Here is a 15,931-nt window from a genome sequence, read left to right as displayed (position 1 = left end):
TGCCTGATAGGACAAGCTAGAAACACCTGAGACCCGAGCTAACACGGGCGCCAACACCAGAAGCTGCTTCAGAACTCACAGGGGAACCCAACCTCTTTGATTAGCTGCAAAGACGAAATGAGAATGAGTATCGTTTTCAGTTCTCAGGATCTTGTTGTAGGTTGAAGATGTACAGATGCAGTGTAAAACAGTCCGTCACAAACAGCCAGGGAACTTTTAGACGAAGAAGAAAGAATGAAAAGCTGATAACTACAGAGGGGACGCGGATGGCGTTGTTATCAGGCCGATTTGAAAGAAGCTATTGTGGATGTGCTCCAAGAGGAAGGGCAGACACATCTCTGCCGCAAGCTATTCTTGGAAATAATTGATCTATATGACAAACTATATTAGAATTTATTCCCGTTATATTACAGTGGAATGATAGAGTAAGGCCTTTTACTAGTAAGACTTAAAATAAAAGAGTACGAGAAGTATGCTTGAAATAACTGAAAAGACAAGGCTTTGTGAAGATCCGAAGAAGAGCCAGCTAGAAATACACTGAAATAACTGAAACATGGGAAAAATAAGGAATTCATTGCATGAGCCAGGCAGCAGAATTGAGATGAGGGAGGAAGGCCAGTTTGGAAACAAAGTGTGAGAATGAAGTCTTAGAAACCCTTGGAGTAGCACCCGAATCCCTAACATTTGTGTCGCTGGATCCCAGTAAAGCAGGAAGAGGGGCTGAGAACACATAACATTCGAACCCATGTTGTACACACATCTACATGCATGCAGACTGGAGACTGGCCCCGATATCCCGTCTTCAGAGGTGGTTTTCCACCAGTCACCCTTTGCTCTGGTGTTCACGTGATTATCACTTGTCATTTAAGAGTGCAGAGAGAACCAGGTCAAGTGACCCCCTTTCCACAAAGAACGCTAGTCACCTCTCCGCGGGTGACAGTTAGTCACAGTGACCACGACTCCACATTTGAGACTGTGACTGGAAAGGGAAGTCAAGAGGGAAGCACAGAAAGCTGAGAGCCTCCCCTCCCCAGAGCTGATGCTTGCTCGGGCAGCCCAGCCACCTCTCAGCTGCTTAGTGAAGTGTTCAGGTGCCTCGGAACCTCTGCACACCTCAGAGTCACCCCCTGGCTTCGGGTGCTTTAGTGATACAGCTTTAAGTTGTGGGTTGGAAGATACTGTGTTTCTAGCTCGGAAGGCAGTGACCTTGGCTGCTTCTGCACAGCACATCTGATCCTTGCTGCATTCTCCCCAGTCTACACCCCCTTTCGTCTTTCTGATGTTGTGTCCTTATGTCCAGTGTAGACGATGCTGAACAGACTCTTCAGGAAAACAGTCTGCTGAAAGGCAAGCGGCCAGCTAGTCCTAAACTTAGATTCACCAGTAAGACCAGAAACATGAAACATTAAAACTGAACAATATTGGACATATCATGGGTGTAAATAAAGGCGAAAGCACCAAGTCAGGCCTCCTGGTGGCCTTGGTGAGAACAGAACGCTGGGTAGTCCCTGAGTGAGCCTGATGTTTTCCTGTTCTTCTGACTTCTTTGCCATTTTGTTGAAAAAAAAAATCTATTGTGTTTAGCATGTTTGAAGTAGCCTCTTCTAGATTTTTAACATCCAATTATTATCGTTTTAGTAATTGCTCCTTAATTTTATGAACATCTAAGTCTATTTTTCTCCTCTTTTCCTTTGTTCTGAACATTTCCGCTAGCCGGGAATATCTAGACAAAAGAGAGGAGCAAAGACAAGCAAGAGAAGAAAGGTGCGTACGTTTTCTTCACTTTGTAACGAGGTGTCACGTGACTTTGCACTGTTAACCAAGCATGCAGAGCCCTCTGAGATGCATTAACCTCGTCTTATCATTGCACGGCTGGTACTTGCAAACACCTGTCCTCCTTACTTTATATCTGAGAAAACTGGATTTGTGGTAGATATAGCAACTGCCAGAAATCAGAGATGGAAAGAGGCCTAGAGCGGCCATCATGGCAAATTTTTTTGCTCCAAAACCCTCCTCAAAATGAGCATATTATCATCTCCATCTTGACATATGATTGCTACTGTCATGTGTCACAACAATGGAGATGTGTTCTGAAAACTCCGTCGCTGGATGACTTTTGTCCTTGTCTGAATATCTTCGTGAGCACTAGCAAACAAAGATGGCAGCGCCAAAACTAGGCACCAACTCTCATTCCATGAGTAATCCATACCTGACCAAACACCACGATGCCTCCATTAATCACACTGGAGGCCCCTGAGCCTGGCTTAGGCATTCTTGCTATGTGTTCCAGGTCACTTGGTCCATATTCATTTAATAATTGAGCACACGTGCCATGCCAGATATTGTCCCCAGTGTGCAGACGACCCTTGAATTTTATAACTGATCAGTTCCCTTCCTCCTGAAATACTCTCCGTCCTACATGGAAGGAACCATTCTCAAACAGCCGCTGAAGTATTTGGTACTCACAGTGGGCACTGAGGAATAAAGTACAGAATGAATGAATAAATGACACCCTGCAGGAGGGCTCAGAGGGTAATGGCACTCGCTGCCAAGCCAGATGAACTGAGTTTGATCTCTGGGACCCACATGATGGAGAGAACCAACTTCTGCTCTCTACAAGCTTTCCTTTGACCCCCCCCCATATGCATATGCATTTAATGCACCAGAGGGAAAGAGCGAGAGAGAAAGAGAGGAAGAGGAGGAACAGGAGGAGGAGGGGAGGGGAGAGGAGAGGAGAGAGAAGACGATGTAGTTTTAAAAATAAACAAATGACTTAACAACCTAGCAGCTTTATTTGAAGTCTTCAGGCTGCAGACTTAGTCCATTTTATTTTTTATGTGTATGGGTGTTTTGGCTGCATGGATATCTGTGCACCATATGCATGTCTGGTGCCCTCAGAGGCTAGAAAAGGACGTCAGATCCCCTGAGACTATAGTTACAAACTATTGTGAGCTGCCACGTAGGGTTTGAGGGTAGAATATTGGTCTTTTGGAAGAGCAGCCAGTGCTCTTCACTGCTGAATCCTCTCCCCAGCCTCAGTTCATTAATTTAACTCCATTTGAAACGGTCAAGTTCACATATTAAGTGTGTGATAACTTGAGATAAACAAGGGACACTGGTCCTGGAAGTCAACAGGCGGTTTTTACCCCTTGCCCCCTACAGCTTGCAGTTACTAACTCTGTCACCAGATGGCGATATAGTATGCGGAGAGGGATAGGCTCAGCTTATGCCTTTTGTACTGGAGCCTAGGGGGAGCCTCACCATTTCTGGCCTGTGCCAATGGGATGTGGAATTGCGCTAATGTTTTAGACACCATCAGCTAAATAGATCAAGACAGTCTGAGTCAGGCAACAGCGGAGACTGTCTGTGCTCAATTAAAAAATTAGATGCTTAAGTCAGCCTCATGAATAAAACATTGGTTTATTTCCTACATTCTATTAGATTACTGTCATCCTAATCACCAGTAAAGCCAGAGCGAAAGGTGCTGGAGACAAAGCAACGAACTTCTCTTTGTCTGCTGAGCTTCAGAGAAAGAGGAGGCATACCCTTATTGAAGGACTCTTGACTTCTTGCCTGGGGTTAGAGAATTTTGAATGTTTTTATGTTTAGTTTTTCTTGGAGAGAGTCTGTACTTTGGAGCTTCTGACAGATAGACTGTCAGGTTATGTCCACACAGGCAAGGGAGGCTTGGTGGCTTCTTCTGGGAATGTCAATCTACGTCCACACAAGCAAGGTTCCCTGGCTCCTACAGGGAATGTCCAGTGTGTAGTCAAGAGTCAAGGTCAGAACTGGGCTCAGGCCGACTTCACAGAGCTCTCTGGCTATTCCCCATTCAGGCTTTTGCTTATTGCAGGCATATTCGCTACTTATTTATTTATTTAAGAAAACAAACTATCTTTTTTCATTTTATATATACCAATCCCAGTTCCCACTCCCTCTCCTCCTCCCATTCCCTCCACTTAACCCCCACTGCCCCCATCCATTCCTTAGAGAGGGTAAGGCACATTGCTTTGAGGAAGGACCAAGGTCCTCCCTACTATATCTAGGCCGAGCAAGGTATCCATCCAAAAAGAATAGGTTCCTTAAAAGCCAGTACAAGCAGTAGAGATAAATCTTAGTGCCACTGCCAGTGACCCCCGACCCAGTCTGCACCAGTTTGTCACTTGCCTCTCCCTCTCCTGCTCCGCCCTTGATCGCCTCTTCTCTTCTCCCAGAATGCCCCTCTCCACAGCAGGTGGTCACCTCAGCAGGCGCAAGAGCAGCTCTCTATGGCTGTACTGTAGCCCTCCCCCACATCCTACCTCTCAGTTTACACAGGGTTCCGTAAACAGAGCCAGGCAGACCCCCACAGTCTGAGCCAGCCCTTTTTCTTGTTTCGGTTTGACTCATCTGAGGAAACAAGGGGGTCCCAGGAAAAAAGCAGAATGGAAGATTGGGGGTGCGTGCATGACGATGATGGTCCAGGAACCATGAGAAAGGACACTGCGTGCTGCAGGAGGCCCAGAGATGTCAGAGGGCTTGAACTCAATGGGAGGGAGACCTGGGTAGGAGGACAGTAGGGAAAGTCATAGTGAATAGGACTGGCTCATACAGGTGTGTGTGGGGCTCAGTGAAGAGACTGAGCAAAAAAAAATCTGGTCTGGCCCTGCCCTGGTGTACCTTCTGGGTGTCAGAGCTATTCCAAACATTTATTTACCTCTCCCAGTATACTGTGAGCTGCAGGAGGGTGGAATATTTTTCTTGTTTGTTATGAATCCCTTAATACCTACTATGGGTCCTGAGCACATAACAGACACATTGAACAAACGTTCACTAGACAAATAAAAAGATGATCGTATAAACAAAGGAGACAGGCACAGCAGAGCAGGGGTAGATGGAGGAGCAGAGGTAAGCGGGGTAAGCGGTTGAGCTGCACATCATAGGTCGTGCTTCTGGCCGCATCCTCATCGTGGTTGTATGGTTGGTGTTGCTTCACAAGGCGTTAGGGACATGTGGTCAGAAGGGACAGTCACCTCATGAGCTAGTGACTCCCAGGACGATGTGTTCGAGCCCTGGAGTGCATGGCTCTAAGAGTCACTGTGGATGCAAAGGTCATGCCATAGGTCTAGCTTCCTGCCCAGGATGCTGGAAGTTCCTGTGTGACATTCCTCACTGTGAGCTGTGACTTTGATGTGGACCAGCCTGCCACCCTCATCTCTCCAGTCCTTGCAGACAAACACTGCTGCTGCTCTTCCAGGAGAGTAAATGCTCCGGATCCGCATGGGCACAGGGCAGCCCTGTTAAACTAAAGACGCGTGAGCTGGGGCTGCAAAGGCGGCTCCGTGCTTTAGAGCACTTGTTGCTTTCACAGAGGACACAGGTTCGGTTCCCAGCACCCACAAGGCGACTCACAACCATCTGTGACTCCGGTTCCAGGGGATCTCACTTCCCTCTTCTGACCTCCCCAGACACCAGGAACATGTGTGACACATGCATATGCATATAGACAAACACTCATACGCATACATAAACCTAAAAAAGTTACTTTAAAGAGTGTGTATATATACCACATACACCTATCAAATATTTGACCACTTTAGGGACTTAAATGTATGGGCCAGTAATGTGAGGTATAGTCTCACAATTATACAGCTATAAGTCTCATTGTGTAAACTGAAGCTGTACCCCTGCTGACCCGCACTGTTCTCCCCAGCCTAGAAATAAATATCCTCTTGTTACCCTAGAAATAAATATCCTCATTCTTTGGGGGCAATTCTAGTTAAGTCTTTTGGCTCGTCTGTCCCATACATTTTTGGCAATGGCCTTTATGCACCTATGCACTGTCAGGAGTAGTCTTTGTGAATGTCTAACAATCTCTCGGAAGAGCAGCCCTTTGGATTCTTGTCAGAAACTGATCTGAACCCACTGGCTGGCAGCCCCTGCCTGCCAACCAAGCTGCCCACAGAATATGGTGTGGATAGACCAGATAAAAGGCCAGAATGGGTTGGTTGGATCACGTGTGAGACAAGATGTAGCCATCTAGGGAGCCAGTGGTTTTGTTCCGTTTTGTTTATAATGGTTGAGTTGGCCTCTTGGCTCGAAGCCTTTCGTGTGAGAATGTGATTCCTGGGACGCTGACTTTTCTGCTCTGGGGTTCACATCTCCTAGACTACCCCTATTAGCCGGGCAGACAGAGTAGAGCCTTTCTGAGGACAGCTCTGTCTGTCTGTCTGTCTGTCTCTCTCTCTCTTTCTCTCTCTCTCTCTCTCTCTCTCTCTCTCTCTCTGAGGCAGCACTCTGCACCACGTTTTGGGTGTTAGCATGTGCATCCCGTCACTGCTCCTCGCAGGAAAGCAGACCCACTGGCCAGTGCGATGGGGCACGTGCCGCCCTAGGCCTCCTGACTGCAGGTGGGCCTCTGCAGGTCAGGGCTCCTCAGCAGCTTTCTCTGTGCACACTTTGCGGGCTTCTCATCAGTGGACACAGGGAGGCACCGACAGAAAGAACCAAGGAGGCTGCGCTCCCTGCCCTCCCAAATCACATTATCTGCTTGTTGAAAACAGGCGCACACATGGGAAGAGCTGACTAACTATGCCAGGCAGTAAATGTAACATGCCATCCACGCGGAATGGGCTACATATCCGACATGAGTTCAGAGGCAAGACTGAGATTGCTTGCAGCTGTGCTGGTCCCAGCTGGCTCCGCAGAGGAAGCAGTACACACTGGCATAGCCTGAGGGCAGACTGCCTCTGTGGGGGAGCAGAGGGATGAAGGTGACAGAGGAGGCCACACGCTCCTGAAGTGAGACTAGAAGTGTACGCTCCTGTGTGTGCACACATGTGCTTGTGGGCAGGTCAGAGGTCAACCTCAAATGTTCCTTGGGTGTTGTCTGTGTTGCTTTTGAAGACAGTGCCTCTGAGTGGCCTGAGCTGCCCCCGTATGCTGGGTCGATTGGTCAGTAAGCCTCAGAGATCTGCTGGTCTCTCATTTCCCAGAATGAAAATTATAAGAACAGGGCACCATATCTGGCTTTTATATGTGAATCCCAGGATCAAACTGAGGTCTTTATACGTGCAAGGTACACATTTGACCAACTGAGCTTCACACACACACACACACACACACACACACACGCACGCACGCACACACATGCACGCACACACCCTGCCCCCGAGTTGCAGTTCTGCTTCTTAATTAAATTACTTTAGAGACTTTAACTATGCTCTCTGCCTTCGTCATGCTGGTGAGTGTGGAGTGTCAAGTCCAGGGTCCCTGGTGACTGCTGGAGGTGGCGTTTGTGAGGTGCCCTAAGGCATAGGCATGGAGCGATGCTGCCCACTGGGGAAGATGGAGACCCGCCCCAGCCTAACTCACGCACGATTTCTGTGTGGACATCTGGAGAAGCACACATTGCAAAGTTATTTTGGTCTGATCTATAAAGTGCACTGTGAGGAAGATGATTGGTAGCTGTTCTTAATAAACAGTTAGTGGGTTCTGCCTGTCTGCAATGCAAAACAGATGTATCTTTGTTCTTTTAAACTGACTTTGATGCATAAACTGTATGTGACGTCAGGTCCAAGCTATTGGATGTCTGAGTCCTGCTCAGAAATATTTTAGAATATAAAAAAAGTTTCCATGGGCTAATGCTGAGAGAACAAAGTGAATTCCACTTGCGTTGCTGTGAGCATTGAAGCAGGTTCAGGAATTCCAAGAGGCGTCTATCCAAGCAGCCCCCTTTTGGTATTTGGGGGCACTGTTTCTCTCTACCACACCAAGAAACCCTCCCACTTCACAGCTGTGAACTCCACGGGGGTTCAGTTCTCAGCTGTCCCTGCCAGAGCCTTTGGCGGCTCATTATTTGCTAGTTTATTGTTGTTGTTGTTATTATTTGAGTCAGTGTGTCCTGAAAGGGGAATGGAGACTCTGCAGCAGTGAACCAGGATCTGGTTTTGTGTGATGTGGCCACTTGTCCTCCCTTCCTTGCTTATGAGTGATGCAGGCTTTTTAGTCGCTAGCATCTTGGCTTTGCTGTGCGCTTTTGGCAGACGGACCCTCCAGTCAGCCCTGCCCTCTGTTCAATGCATCAGGAAACCAGCTCACTCTGCAGGTGTTTCGTCCATAAACAAGCGTCAGCCACGGGCTCCTCTTTCTTTTTACGGAAACCCTTTGGAATTTAACTTTCAGATACAAATACTTGGAGCAGTTGGCAGCCGAGACGCAGGAGAAGGAGCTGAGAAGCCGGAGCGTGAGCCGGGGCAGAGCTGACCTCTCCTTGGACCTGGGCTTGCCAGCAGCCCCTGCCTCTTCCTCCCCATCAAGCCAGAGTCCTTCATCTGCTGACTCACAAGAGGCTCTCACGGTGCCCACCTCCCCACCCACTCTTCAGTACCCCCAAGGTGAGTGCTGGGAGAGTGGTGGGAAACGTGACCATCACCATCAAACAGGCTCCCTCAGGAGACCAGCATGCAAGCTAACGTGAAGATAACAGGACAGGTGAGTTTCAGGGTGGCTGCAGCCTGTGCTGCTACTGACAGCACTAGAGGTTACCAGAGCAGCTTAGACGACAGCAAACTCATTGATAGAAGTCACCCACCTGTGGTCATTAAAAGATAAAAATATACAAAATTAGACTGATATTGACCATCCTAAATACCAGGCATTTAGTACTTCTTGATTTAGATGTACGTAGCTTTCCACTGCAAGGTGACAACTTTGCAATCCTCCTATCCTAAGAATCGTCTTTTTAAATTGATGGGGATAAAATAAATGAAAGCAAACAAAAAAATCAGAACATAGTGATAATAGATGATAAATATTAAAAAAGAAAAATAATGAAATTTGCTGATGTGTGTGTGTGTGTGCGTGTGTGTGTGTGCATGTGTCCACAAGCTTGTATGTAGACAGGCAGGTTTTCCCTGGAGAAATTTTGTTAGCAATATCATTCACTGCAGCCTTGAACCACAGCTGCCTTCCTGCCTGCTCTGTGCATTGCACTGGGGGACTTTCTCTTTCATGTTAATACAAAGCACAGCTGCCGATGCAGGCGCTTGCACAATGTATTCACAGCACCGCGCCAGCTCTTTGGGCTTCACCGAGTGCTGTGGCTCAGCCTGATGTAGACATAGCCAACTGAAGGCAGCTGAGACACAGAGCTTTTGACTCTGGGAGGGTTGGCTATCACTCGCAGCAGCTTCCTCCAGGACTCTGTGACCTCAACAGTACTGGGTGCTATGGAAAGATTGTCTATCCAACTTTCTGCCGGCTCGCCTAGCCTCAGGGTCCATTGGGCAGGAGCAGGCTACCGCCCTCCAGATTTTGCAGTATGTCTAGTTACTCCTGGTTCCTGACCCCATGGAGGATTGTCCCAGGCAGATGGCTCAGTCACAGACGAGTAATTTCAGTCTGAAAATGCAAGTCTGAGTCGGAGAAGGCAGCCGTTCTGTGGCAACTGTAAGCTTTCCAAACACCGCCTTCAGGTTATTGTCTTCTCTGTGCTTGGCATTTCCACAGGCAGTATAAAAATTTGCCTCTAGCAGAGTTATGGTTCAGTGCTTAATCTGGGGATTTTACACTCTAACATGTTCCTCCAGCTGTGGAGAACAACGTTGGTCTAAATGTGAAGTAGGGGACAGTCCTCAAGAGGGGATTGGCGGTACCTATAAAATCTTGTTTGTCCTCAGAGTTTTTAACCATTCAGTGTTTGCTGCAGAAGACAGTTCCTCAAGGATTAGGTCTAATTAGAGTCATGCCTGAGGCCATCTCATCTAAGGAAAAAAACCTATATTTTAAGCTCCCAGAAGAGCACAGAAAATAAAATAAACACGCACATATATTAGACTTATACACATATATATTTGCTGTATTAGTCATACATATTAATCAACATGACTTTTTCCAGTAAGCTTTCAGAGAGATAAATAGCGAATGTCATGGCTGTCTCCAGGGAAAGGATTAGGAGAGACGGAGAGGATGTTTGACTGAAAATCACACTGGTGCGGTTTCAATGTGAAACACGATACAAGGCTGGGATTTACACACCTGGACATCAATAAAACAACCTCTGTGATATCGTTTGAATTCCCTTGGGGAGACCAGTGGGTCTTTCAAGACACAGGTGGCCGGCTCTCCTGCGTCAACTGTAGTCTGAATGAGCAGGACCCCCACCTATTCCGACTTCCTTGTCCTCATGTGTAGTTGAGTTTTGTATTGGAGATGAGGGTCTGGGGAGACGACTCTGTCAGGAAAGTGTTTGCTGTGCAGATACAAGGGACCTGAGTTGGGATCAGATCAGTCAGATGTAGTGGCCACACCCATATTTCCAGCGTGGGGGCAGGGAGTGGGGAGAGACAGAGGAGCCCTTGGAGCCTGCTAGTCAGGGAGCCCAGCCAAATGGTAAGCCCCATGTTTAGTGGGCGATTCTGCTTCAGAAATTAAGATGGAAAAGTGATCAAAGCAGACACGCAGCACCCCCCCACACACACCTATTTACACACAAACACCCAAACACTACACACGATTACACACCATAAATCAAGAATGATAGATCTAAAATGAATTCCCTAAGAGGAAGATCAAGAACTGCTGGGAGTTCCTGCTGATTTGGGGCATTTTTTTTTTGACAGAACCACAAAGCTGAGGTGACAGGGTTTAGCCCTTCTGCTTTGTTATTGCTTTGTCGTTGTTCTTTAAAACATCCCCACAGCCTCTGACCACTGGCCTCTTCTATCAGGTCTCATTTTCAAATTTCCCAAGTAACTTTTTGCTTACCCCTAATGTTTACAATAGTCCAACATCTGGAGGAAGAATAACACATATAACCACACATCCAGATGTTTGTCCTGCACCAAACACCTGGCACTGTTGTGTTCCCCATGTGCCAAGAGTTGGCGTGCTTTTTCATTCTTGGTCATTTCTGGAGCATATGACTACAGTGCATTTCATGGTTCTCTCGTACCCTGCCCCTTCCTTCCCAGGCTCCTGTTGAATATTTGGTCATGTGTTTGGGTAGCATGGCATCATCTGCAGTGTCCTGAGGATAACTGCAAGGGAAGATTCATGGGACTGTTATGGGCTATACCAGGGCTGGGAGAAGGGTCCGTGGGTAGGGCTGCATCCCAGCATTTGAGGAGTCACAGTGGCACATGCCGTGTGTTGTGGTTGTAGTTTATGCCTGCCATCCCTTTGCCTACCCTCTCCCCAGTGTTTGCACAAAACCAGCATTGCAGAGCCATATTGATAAGAAAAGGAAAAGCTAATATTTGTTCCTAACCTATGTATGCCTCAAGGCAGTCGGTCATTTTGTGGCTGCTTTTGCTATGTTTGGTTTTAGCATTTTGAAACAGGGTCTCGTGTGTTGGCGGTAGGCTTCAAGCCTCTCTATGTAGCAGATCATGGCTTTGAATTACTGATCTTCCCGAGTTCACCTCAAGAATCTGTGGCATTAATGGCCACATTCAGCTTACAATTATTTACTCAAACTCTGGAGGACTTTTAAAATCATAAGAACTAGGCTCTGTGGCACAGATCTATAATTCTAAGCACAAGTAAAGGTAGAGGCAGGAATATTAAGAGTTCAAAACTAGTCTTGGCAATATACCATGATCGAGGGCTACATAAGGCAGGCCCTGTCTCAAAAACACAAAGCAAGAGAGATATGAAAACATTGGAATTCCTTTTCATTCTCCTCACAAAATCCACTTGAGAAGGGAGGACCCAAAGGCTAAACTGTTGGCATCATGTACCATCTAGCGAGCCCTCCAAATCCGTCTCAGCTAAGTGTGCTGTAACTTTCGTATAAGTGATGCCACTGGCCCCCACCATCAAGACAGTGTGTGCTGGAATTGTTTTCCCATCTGGTCCCTTTGCAGCTCACAGCAGATGTGTGTCCCTAACTGCCTAGTCTTGGTTGTCATGGTCTGGGTATTTTTCCTTTTGTGTCAAGCTAGCAGACCAAGTGAGGTGCTGACATCTGCATGCGCTCTTCTTCCACTGTGCTCGCTGTAAGTAGTGCAAGCAGCGCCAGCGGTCAGTGAGCATGGCAAAGCATCTCTCGCCAGCCATTGCTTTGGTAGGCTGGCATTGTACTGAGACCCGAGGGCTTGCATCAGAGGATATGATAAGTTTATTTCCTGTTGTGCCAAAACCCACAGATGACTCTGGCATCAAGGCTATTCTCACTGATCAAAGTGGAGGGTTCCGGTTAAGATAACATTCTTTGATATGATTTGTTTTTAATTTTTCGAAGAATTAAAAGGAATAATTCCTTCTTGAGTAAGAAGAAGTCAGTATAGTCAATTGTGGTGCTTAAACTCAGTTGTCAACTTGATGGCATCTAGAATCTTCCGTGGGACAAGCCTCTCCGCAGAGCTGTGAGGGGTCTGAATTAGACCAATTTTAGTTACTATGGGAAGATCCAGTTTCTGTGGGCGGCACTCTTCCACAGCCGGTGGTCCAGAAAGCAACACAAGAGAAACAGAAACTGGGCCCACCTGCTCATTTCCCTCTGTGATCTGACTGTGGATGCAATGTGTGGGCAGCTGCCTCAGGCCCCGCCCCGTGACTTCGCTAACACAGTGGACTGCACTCTCGAACTGTGGGCCAAAATAAGATGCTGTGTCAGACATTTTGTCAGAGCAATGAGACAAGTAACTGTCACACAAAGTATGATCACCAAATGAGTTGTTGCCAGGGGATTCATCTCATGGAAACAGAGTAAAGTAAAACCATCGGCCCGAAAGGCAGCTGTTGTCTTGCTGGCCCGGCGATGTGTTCCGGCTAGACATATCCCCTTTAATATGTCTCTGGGGAATGGGAACTACGTTCCCACCATAATCCTTTCCTCAAACACACAGGACCTTCCTGAGGCCAGATGGAGAGGAGTTACTTTTCTCAATGGAGGAAAGCTACTGTTGAGCGTTTAGAAATACAACTCTTATCCATACGCCTTACTGGGGAACATACACAGGCCAGGTTGTCTGTGTTGTTCCCCGTATGCGCATACTGAGAAAGGACTTTAGAGGTGCATCCGAAAATTTGGGCCTAGTACATAAAATTTAAATCAAGAAAAATATATTCACTAGCAGAGTTTCTTTTGCTGTCTTTAATTGGACCTTAAGGTATTACCAAAGGACCCATTGATACTGGGGCTATGAGGCTAATCCAATCACATATGCACCTGGAAGCATTTGCAGGAACAATTGACGGTGGCTTACTGCTACGTCTCTCTCAGATCCAGGAATTTAAAGTAAGACGGTTCTCCAGAGTATACTTCCTGGCACCTGGAAATAAAGAATAGACATGCAGTTCTGTCATAGAATATCCAGGCCATTTAAATGAATGATCATTTCTCACAGAGGCCTCCACCCATCGTCTTGACAGTAGTCCTCATGGGTAGTGCCGACTGGGTGTCCTGGTCGGCTTTGTTGTGTGCTGTTAGAGTCTCCGTCGTTACAGGTACTGTCTTCGTTGACCTAATCCCTGTGGCATGAGGTAGAAACATCTGGTGCCCTTTCTCACCTGGCCTAGCAGCTGTGAACACTGTCCGTGATCAGCCTCATACTAGACGGTCTGTGAGCGTGAAACTTTTGGGTACCTCTAGTCCAGTGTTTTATTAATTGGCTAGAAACTCGATTCCTGTGGCTTTGGGCCTCGGAGCTATACTCCTCCTCATTCCTCACCCGCCTGAAGCCACTTGATGCCATTCAGTCCCTTTGACCAAATCCTTCAGGAGCACCACCCGAGGGCAGGCTGCTGTTTCCTCTCTTGGGCATCCTCAGTGAAAGTCATTGTGCCCACCAGCAGTTCACTGGAAAAGGCGAAACTGTTCCAAGTTGGAGAGATTGATAGTTGCCTGCAATGTTTTTCTTGTGCTGTGTTTTTCTTTTTAAGGTTTATTTATTTTTATTTTATGTGTTGTGAGTGTTTTGTATGAATGTGTGCATGTACACCATGTCCATACTGTGGTCAGAAGAGGGTAGTGGATTATTTGGACTGGAGCTAAAGACAGTTGTGAAGCACCAAGTGGGTACTGACAGTTGAACCTGGGTCTTCTGCAAGTGCAGCCAATATTCTTAACTGCTAAACTAGCTCTCCAGCCCCTTTTATGCCATATTTTGGCATACTAAAGTTTTAAGTCTTTTGAAGTAGATAAAGTATAAATCTCAAGTGAAGAGAAAACATTGAACAACTTGGAGAAATCTGGTGAAGCTGGCACTTTTTGTTCAACGTGATAATCTCAAGAAACTGGTGGTAAGAACTGGGAAAGCCTTGGAACTTTACCCTACATGTAAGCTGAGAAGCTGGGCTGTAAGAACTTCAGAGATGCTGGTAGACAGCATAGAACTCCAGGGCCAGAGATAAGAACTGTATGCAACAGAGGTGGTCAGAGAGCCTTCCCTTGTGCCATTTTTCCCAGCCCTGGTTCCCATGGTGATCTGAATATGGGCTAGTGTTGCCTAGACATGTACTGTGAGACACCTGAAGAGAGGAGCTCTGAGTTTAGGGGGGGTGTAGGTATGCTTTTCCTTCATCCCAGAGACACACAGAATGGTGGACAGTGAAATGATTATTCTCACTCACGGTCATGTTCATATTTCTTTTCTCTCCTATTTCTGCCTTTATGCATAGCCTTAGAGATCTATTCCAGAAGAAGGGCTCTCAGTGCCTCCTCAAGGCTACAGGCACATGGGAATTCCATAGGCAGTTGTTACCCAACATTAAAGTAAAATGGTTTTTAAACAGACTTTACCATCAAGTTTATATTCTAATGTTATCTAAAAAAATTATGTTTTGAAGAGCAATGAATTTGCATGTTCCTATTTAATAAAGAGGGTGTAAGGAACACAAGGTCCTGCTTACATCCGGAGGCTAGGAGAGACATGAGTGCCTTTCATTGAAAGCAAGAACCTCAGACTGATGCTTTCAGGTGTAGTCAGGAAGTTCTGTGAGCTGGGACACTGAGGATCTTTAGTCTTCTGTAACATGAGGGCCAGCTTGTTGGGGTTTATGTCCTGCCCAGTTCCCACAGCTGGTAAGCCCCAAAGAAAATCACACAGAGAGTCTACATTAGATATAAACTGATTGGCCCATTAGCTCAGGCTTTGTATTAGCTCTTATAACTTATATTAACCCATTATTCTTATCTATGTTAGCCACATGACTCGGTACCTTTTTCAGCAGGGTAGGTCACAGTCCAATGACCAAAACCTTGGAAGCAACAATCAATGACAGTCTGAGTTCCTTGCTGGCATCTATCTCTGGCTCAGGACCCTAGTAACCACATGTTGTGTCCACAACTTCTGTTTTCCTTGGGCGCCTCTCCCTGCCCATATACACAGTGATCTAAAAGCTGCAGTGTAGCTGAGAAGCACATGCTGTCTTTACAGGCCCTAAAATCCTGATTCTGTAAGACTACCCCTGGACTCGGGGATCCTGCAAATACATTTTGTGTGTTTGAGACACATAGGCTTCTTTTATGACTTTCCAGGTTGGAGCTTCTCTGAGAAAGCTGCCTCAGTTTGATAGATCCACTGATTAGAAGGTTCTAGTAGCTTTTTTGATGCAATCTCTTTGAAGCCCTTTACATTTTCAAGATAATATGCACAAGAAATGTGCTGCTTGCATTCTGGGTCCTCCCCTTGCCTCGCTGTTTCCTCATCATCTCATGTTTCTCTGAGCTGTGTTGCTCCTTGGTGCTTCTCTTTGAGGGTTGACTCGGGCCAGAGAGGCTACTGGAAAGCTCCTCCATTTTGGAGTGTCTCCACTCTCAACAAAAGGCTGATCTGAGGATGAGTGAGAAGTAGGGCCTCTCCCATTCCACATGTTGGAACCAGAACAGCACCAGTGTGTGTCTGACTTTAGGAAAGACTTTCACACAGTTCAGAAGTCTTTGTAACCTAGTGTTTATGGTCCCATCACCTTATTTCAAAATCAGAACTATGTCAGAAAACAGTGT

General features: G+C 46.6%; 1 protein-coding gene across 11 annotated transcripts in view; it reads left to right on the top strand.

Annotated features, from left to right (window-relative positions):
- Fhod3 (formin homology 2 domain containing 3) overlaps positions 1–15,931 on the top strand; it is a 424,496-nt gene that overhangs the window by 348,395 nt on the left and 60,170 nt on the right. For 8 of the 11 annotated variants that reach the window (XM_075969155.1, XM_075969153.1, XM_075969152.1 and 5 more), the window contains 2 exons: positions 1,714–1,764; positions 8,164–8,375. In XM_075969155.1, the coding sequence (XP_075825270.1) occupies positions 1,714–1,764; positions 8,164–8,375 (263 nt within the window). The remainder of the gene's footprint in view (positions 1–1,713; positions 1,765–8,163; positions 8,376–15,931) is intronic. The other 3 variants (XM_075969157.1, XM_075969156.1, XM_075969150.1) reach the window with 1 other exon arrangement.

This window comes from Microtus pennsylvanicus, chromosome 4 (genome assembly GCF_037038515.1).
Source record: "Microtus pennsylvanicus isolate mMicPen1 chromosome 4, mMicPen1.hap1, whole genome shotgun sequence".
Classification (NCBI taxonomy): Eukaryota; Metazoa; Chordata; class Mammalia; order Rodentia; family Cricetidae; genus Microtus; species Microtus pennsylvanicus.
Note: the sequence above shows the minus strand (reverse complement) of the source record. Positions and strands in the feature narration are given on the sequence as shown.